Below are 7,690 nucleotides of genomic sequence, written 5' to 3'. Positions count from 1 at the left end.
AAAAGGTGGAGGGGATTACGAGGTGCAAACTTGTAGTTATCATATAAGGAAGTCATGGGGATGTAAAGTACAGCATAGGAAATGCAGCCAATAATCCTATATAATAAAAGGCCAATAAGCAAATTGTCCCCTCGGGAGTTTGACCGACCGCGAGTTCGACTGCCCTCTATGATGTGCACTGACTGGGGAGGCAGCACAGAATGGAGGAAGGCCCTGATCAGCCCTGATTGCCAGCCAAGCCTAGGGACCATACCCATGCACGAATTTCGTGCACCGGGCCTCTAGTATCATAATAACTTTGTATGGTGGCAGATATATAGTGGAATTTTTGTGGTGATCACTTTGTAAGGCATATAAATGTAAAATCTCACTTTGTTGTACACTTGAAACTAACACATTGTATATCAAGTATAATTTAAAAGAGCTTTAAATTAAAGCTGACAAGTGGTAAGAGCATCAGCCCAAGGACTGAAGGTCCCAGGTTTGACTCCAGTTGAGATCATGGAGTTGCAGGCTCAATCCCCAGCCCTCCCTGCTCGGAGTGCGTGCTTGAGGCAACCAACCAGTCTCTCTCTCACATGGATGTTTCTCTCTGTGTGTCTTCCTCTCTCTTCCACTCGCTCTAAAAATCAATGGAGAAAAATATCCTTGGGTGAGGATTAACACAAAAGCCTTTTTAAATAAAAATAAAAGAGCTTTACAATCCAGAATTTTTAAAAGTGGTTAAAATGGTAACTTTCATATTATGCATTTTTTATCACAATTTAAAAGAAAAAAAGTCATTCCTTTAAAAAACAGTCTAGGCAGGAAAAAAAAAAAAAAAAAAAAAAAACAACAACAACAAAAAAAAAACCTCCACTTGGTTGAACTAAAAGGCATGAATGGTAGAGAATGAAAATGAAGGGCATCAGGAGGGGATTGGTAAGATATGTACATATATAATACCTTAATAAAAAATAAATTTAAAAAAAAAGAAAAAAAAAAAACCTTTAAATTACAAAAAAAGAAAAAGAAAATGAAGGGCATCTTCCAGAGTCCTCTGAGTATGTCTGGGAAAGATTTCCCAGGCCCTTTGCTATTCTTCCTCCTCCTTTACCTTCTTTCTGGAACCTTCTGTGTAACTCTGGAAGGTATCATGCACACTTCAGTCTAAATGAGCGGTGGCCTGCCAGGCAGGGACTTTGTGGTTAGATCTTATTTTCCCTGTAGGGCCAGGTATCACAGATACCCCCGCCTCCTGTCTTGTCATTCTCCACTATTCACTCTCTCTCTCTGTTAGCAGAAGTTCCTGTCCATTCCTCCACGAAATCCTGGCCCTGACTTCCTCTCCCCACATGACTTTCCCAAGCCCCAGAGTCCTGGAGGGATGGAACCTCCCTCCGATGTACTCAGGTGGCAGGAAGTCCACTGGCAGATAACACAGCCATCCAGCCATCTCGCTGATGGTCAGAACCTTACCTGTCACTGAGATCCTGAGCTCATCACTGGGCTGTGAGGTCCAGAAAGGAGTCCTTGGTTGGAAGTACACACAGCTGTAGTTCCCAGTGTCCCTGCGTGTCACACTGGGAAGGGAGAAGTCTGTCTCCACTCCTACTGGACCCTGGACCATTATGGGTGTTGAGGTCCCCTTCTTCAGTAGAGCAAACGTGGAGGGGTCAATCACATGCCTGGGCTGCTGGCACTGCAGAGTCACGTTTTCTCCTGCAGTCACCTCACCCCTGTGGTGGGTGTGGAGGGAAGGTTTCAGTAATTCTCCTGTAAGAGAAGGAAGCTCAGAAGCCATGGGCAGGAGCCTTGGGTCCCACTCAGGCTTGTTGTCCTGGCAGGTCCACAGGAAGTGTGGGTAGTGACAGACACCTGACCTCACCCTCTTTCTGCTCTGACTCCAGGAAGGAGATGTCCCTCCCACAAGCCCTGGGTGAAGGCAGGGCCCTCAGCTCTGCTCCTGTCCATCTCTCCATCTCACCTCCCCATCCACACTGGAGGGGTGACCCCTGCTCCTCTCTCATTCTCTGGATCCCCCCTCATCCCTGTCCTAGGGAGATGGTGTGTCATTGTGAGCTCCCTTCCTCACCTGTCACCAGTAGGAGAAGGACATCACTGAGCAGTGACCTTCTGGTGGGGCTCTCTGTCCTGTATTCACAGGTGTACTCTCCAGCGTCACTGGATTTTAGGTTAGTGAGGTGAAACTCTGCCAGGCCCTCTGGGGAATCAGGAGATGAGATCTTCGAAGCATTGTTCTTTGTGAGGATAAACTTTATGTCCCTGGAGTTGATCTCCCTTGTAGGAGTGGAGCATCGCAGTGTCACATGACTGTTGGCAGGAAGCACCCAGCTGGGCAAGGCCTGGATGGAGGGCCTGGGAAGTGACTCTGGAAGGAAGCAGAGTCCAGGCTGGACTTGATTCACTCACCTGCTCTTTGAAGAAAGAGGAGGGTGAGGGGATTTGGAGCGAAGGAGAAGGAAGGCTTTCCTTTAGAAACACTCACCATCTCTTCTTAGCTCGTGGCCAGCACACAGCCCTGCAAAGGAACCGTCATGAGACAGAAGCCTGGAGCCCACGTCATCACCCTGACCTGGACCCCGAGGACCACCCAGGGCTTCTGCTGCGAATGGACCTCTCATCATCCTGTTCCCCTTCTGTCCCAACGCCCTCCCCGAGAACCCAGCTGCCATCACAGTCTGTTCGCAGCTTCTGTCAGTAGCTGGGGCTGCTCTAACCAATTACCACACAGATCCTGGCTCATCACAGCACACTATCTCATCCTGCCGTTTGGTCCGTGTGAGAAAGCCAGCATCTCAGTCTCACTGGCCAAAATCAAGATGTTGGCAGGATTGCATTCCTTCTGGAGGCATGGGTGGGAGAATCCATCCCCTGCCTTCCTTAGTTTCTAGACATGCTTGCATTGGCTTGTGGCCTCTTTCCCATCTTTTTTTTATTTTTATTTTTATTTTTATTCTCACCTGGGGATATATTTTTCCGTTGATTTTAGAGAGAGGGTAATATCCATGTGAGAGAAGCACATCAATTGGTTGCCTCCTGCATGTGCCCTGACCCAGGCCCCGGGCCGAGGAGGAGCCTGCAACCAAGGCACGTGCCCTTGACCAGAATAGAACCCAGAACCCTTCGATCCACAGGCCAGCACTCTATCCACTGAACCAAACTGGCTAGGGCACCTCTCCCCACATCTTTGCACCCAGCAAAGGTTGGTCGAGTCCGACTTTCTCTTCTGCCCCTCTCTCCTGCTTTAAGGACCATTGTGATTGCATTGGGAACAACCAGATAATTCAGGATCCTCTCTCTAGGGTCAGCTGCTGAGCAAGTTTGGGTCCATCTGCCACCTCAGTTCTCCTTTGCCACCGAAGGAGACATAGTCACAGACTCTGGCAATCAGGACGCGGACATCTTCGGGGAGCCTGCTACTCAGTCTCTATTTTTCTCTCTCTTGATGAACAGAAATAGCAGTGATCTTCCCAACCCCCCCTCAGCACACCATACCCACTCACAGCAACTGGGAGGGGGAAAGAGATGGAGAGACCCCAAGCCTATGGCAAGGGCATCGGCTGCTGGAAACCTGGTCCTTTGCCCTCGGGTGTTCCTTCCTGCTCTCAGAGGATGCCTGCGTGTCTCTGGCTCTGCCATCAGCCATGGGTTACCTCCCTGGTGCTCCAGAGCGAATCTCAACAATCCAAAATCTGTATGATGCGGAGGAGTGACGCTTTGTCCCCCACCTTTCCCATCTGGTGGCTGTCCTTACAGCTCTGGACCAAACTGGCCAGAAGTGTGCCTTCAGACACCAACGTAGGTGGTCTCGTCTGATTAGCTAGAGCAGTGATTCTCTACTAGGGACAGTGGGCCACATCCCAGCAACTTGCAAATACAAACTATCGTTAACTCTAGTCGCCATGCTGGTGTAACAGACCCCCAGAACTTACTCATCTTCTAGCTGGAAGTTTGTACCCTTCTACCAACATCTTCCATTTTTCTCTCTTTCTTTCACACACACACAGCTCCTGGTAACCACCATTCCTCTCTTTGTTTCTGTGAGTTCAGCATGTTGAGGTCCCCATATGAATGGGAACAGGCAGTATCTGTTCTCTCAGTGTGACTTTCACTTAGCATAATATCACCAGGCTCCATCCACATGGTTTCCTCTTTCTCACGGCTGAATATTATTATTATGTTACCTAGCTACATGGCAGATGGGTAGATAGTTCTCAGTCCTCCAGCCATGCATCTGTTGATGGATTCTCGGGTTGTTCCTGTGTTCTCGCTATTGTAAATGCTGCAGTGAACATAGGGGTGAAGATATCTCTGTGAGGTCCAGTTTTCACGCCCTCAGATATATGTTCCCAGAAACGAAATTGCTGGGTCATGTGGCAATCCTATTTTTAATTTTTGGAGGAACTTCCCCGTGGCCGCACAAATTTACATTTCCACCAGCAGTTCCCTTACAGCACGTCCCTCCCAGCACTGATCCCTCTCCTCGGCAGCGGCCATGTTGCCAGGTGGTGAGTGCTTGTACAGAGCCCCCGTGGCCCACAGAGCCTCTGCCCCTCGGGCCTCTACCCAAGAAGCTCGCCAACACCTACTGAGCCCATCGCATCCTCTGTCACCTCCCCATCGGGTCTCCTGTCACCTCCCCCATCGGGTCCTCTGTCACCTCCCCATCGGGCGCTCTGTCACCTCCCCATCGGGCGCTCTGTCACCTCCCCATCGGGTCCTCTGTCACCTCCCCCGTCGGGTCCCCTGTCACCTGCCCTGTTGGGTCCTCTGTCACCTCCCCCATCGGGTCCTCTGTCACCTCCCCCATCGCATCCTCTGTTACCTCCCCATCAGGTCCTCTGTCACTTTTCCCATCGGGTCTCCTGTCACCTCCTCATCGGGTCCTCTGTCACCTCCCCATCGGGTCCCCTGTCACCTCCCCCATCAGGTCCTCTGTCACCTCCCCATCGGGTCATCTGTCACCTCCCCCTTCAGGTCCTCTGTCACCTCCCCATCGGGTCATCTGTCACCTCCCCCGTTGGGTCTCCTGTCACCTCCCCATCGGGTCCTCTGTCACCTCCCCCATCGGGTGCTGTGTCACCTCCCCCATCGGGTCCTCTGTCACCTCCCTTGTTGGGTCCTCTGTCACCTCCCTGCTCTAGGTTTTCCCAGCCGTGGCTCCCTCCATGCACCCTCCGAATCTTTCCACCCCAAGCTACCACCTTTTATTCTTATTCTTCTGGCATTTTTATATGCTTATTGATTTGAGAGAGAGAAGCATTTGCCCCTGCATGCGTCCCAACCCGGAAACAAACCCAAAACCTGGGTATGTGGCCCGACCAGAAACGGAACCAGAGACCTTTTGGTGCATTGGACAACGCTCCAGCCACCTGCCCACAAAATCATGACCTTTGACATCCCCCAGCCTGGCTCGGTGGGAACGTGCTGTCTCTGGAACTGTGCAGACCCGCGTTTGGATTGAACTTCTCCCTTCAGTGGCCAAGTGGCTTCCTGTGTCACATCTGTTTTCAGCCTCAGATTCCCCTCAGGCAAAAAGGGATGTGACTATTCTGCAGAATTCTTCTAAGACATGTAACTTGAGGTTGTACAAAGACACAGGATTAACATTGACTCTGTGTGAGAAAGTTCTCATTCTGTCTCTTGTCTTTTCATCCTCACATTGATTTTTAGAAAGAGAGAAAACACATTGATGTGAGAGAGAAACGTTGATTGGTCCCCCCCCCCCCATATGCACACTGACTGGGGATCAAACCCACAACCTAGGTATATGCCCTGACTGGGAAAGCAGAAACCTTTTTGGTGTGTGGTCAACGCTCCAATCAACTGAGCCACCCAACCGGGGCCTGTCTCTGTCTTGATCACAGAAGAATACCATAGCTGGATACGAGTTTCCAACCCATTTTCTTTTTATTTTAATTTTTATTTATTGTTTTAAGAGCGAGATAAACAGCCATCTGTTGTCCCACTTATCTGTGCATTCATTGGTTGATTCTTGTATGTGCCCTGATCGGTGATCAAACCCACAACATCGGCGTATCAGGATGACGCTCTAACCAACCGGGCTACCCGGCCACGGCTCCAAGCCATTTCTTGTGTTCACTCATCTCTCTTAGGAAAAGATGACTGGGGAAACTGTGGCCCAGTGTCTACAGTCAGGAGCAGTAGTTATTAAAACTTAATCATACTGTTTCCCTCATTGACTACTGGCAACTATATTCTATTTTTGATGAAGGATATTGATTTTCTATTGCAAATCTTTAAAATAGCTTTGAGCCTAAAAACAATATATGACCTGGCTGGTGGCTCAGTAGAGCATCGATCCAATATGCCAAGGTTCAAGCCCTGGTCAGGGCACATACAACAATCAGCCAATGGATGCAGAAATAAGTGGAACAACAGATTTCCCTCTCTCTCTCTCCCTCCCCTCCCCCTTTCATTCTCTAAAATAAATCAATGGCCCGGCCTTTGAGCGACAACACCCATGAACCTGGAGGTCATGGTTCGATTCCTGGTCATGGCACATGCCCAGGTTGCCGGCTTGATCCCCAGTAAGGGGTGTGCAGGAGGCAGCTGGTCAATGATTCCCTCTCATCATTCATGTTTCTATCTCTCCCTCTATCTTCCTCTCTTAAATAAGATATATTTTAAAATAAATCAATAAAAATTTAAAGAATAAAAACCAGAAGCAATTTGAAGAAGAATATCCCTCATGAAAGAACACAGACATGAGCCCCTGCTGGTGTTGCTCAGGGGTTAGAGTGTCAGCCTGAGAACTGAAGGGTCCCAGGTTTGATTTATGAACCTGGGTTGCAGGTTCAATTCCCATCTGGGTTTGGGCATGTGCGGGGCGGCAGCCAATCGATGAGTCTCTCTCACATCAATGCTTCTCTTTCTCCCCAGCCTTCCCTCCTTTACACTCTCTCTAAAAATCAATGGGGAGAATGTCCTCGAGTGAGGATTAACAGCAAAAAAGTATACAGACATGTGACATGTCCGTAATAGATATTCGGGGAATGAAAGTGTCTGCTCTTTGCACACCCACCAACCCCATTACTACTGGGCTTGAGCCCACAAGTCGCCCCAATCCCAGTTGCCTCCATAGCCCAACTCGTCACCACCCTCAGCGGCCCTCCCCTGCCCACACTTACCAACGCAGAGCAGAGCCAGGAACGGGAGGGTCATGGCGGCCCCCAAAGCCTCTTCCAAGGAACTTGCTTGAGTTTTGCTGTTTGTCAAAAATGGTCTCTTGGCTCCCAGATATGCAAAAACAGCACCGTTTTTAATCCTCCCCGGGTAGATATACCCCCGGTTTCTGCCTCGCAGTCAAAATCAGGAAGTTGGGGCTATTTATTACAACACCCTGTCAAGCCACTTCCCACAGGCCTGACGCAGAGGCCCTGGCCGCAGAGCCCACCTAGGCAGCGCTAAGGCACGTGCGCAGCAAGTGCGCGCAGTACGTGAGAACCTGCGCACAGGATTATTTTATGGCCCTTGTCCCCTTTTACCTGGGGAGGGAATTCAGCTGGACCTATGGCTGCCAGCAGAGCAACTCCGTGTCTCTGGTCAGCAGGCCTTGCGTGGACGTGACCGGTACAAGCTCAGAGCTATGCCCCTCGGGAACGTCGGCGGGCTGCAGCTGGGCCAGAGCCGATAGCAGAGAGATGAGGCGTTGTGGTGTCGTCGG

The 7,690-nt window shown here is 50.1% G+C and overlaps 1 protein-coding gene across 1 annotated transcript; it reads right to left on the bottom strand.

Annotated features, from left to right (window-relative positions):
• Positions 1-1,255: 1,255 nt before the first annotated feature.
• Positions 1,256-7,418, bottom strand: LOC123651013 (T-cell-interacting, activating receptor on myeloid cells protein 1-like). Its single transcript, XM_036458648.2, has 4 exons — positions 7,155-7,418; positions 2,489-2,521; positions 2,075-2,371; positions 1,256-1,755 (listed from the first exon to the last, which is right to left on the bottom strand). Exons 1-4 carry the CDS (start codon positions 7,186-7,188, stop codon positions 1,256-1,258), a joined length of 864 nt encoding a protein of 287 aa, XP_036314541.2. The 5' UTR covers positions 7,189-7,418.
• Between the last annotated feature and the right edge of the window lie 272 nt (positions 7,419-7,690).

Source organism: Pipistrellus kuhlii, unplaced genomic scaffold, assembly GCF_014108245.1.
Source record: "Pipistrellus kuhlii isolate mPipKuh1 unplaced genomic scaffold, mPipKuh1.p scaffold_m20_p_3, whole genome shotgun sequence".
NCBI classification, from domain to species: Eukaryota; Metazoa; Chordata; class Mammalia; order Chiroptera; family Vespertilionidae; genus Pipistrellus; species Pipistrellus kuhlii.
Note: the sequence above shows the minus strand (reverse complement) of the source record. Positions and strands in the feature narration are given on the sequence as shown.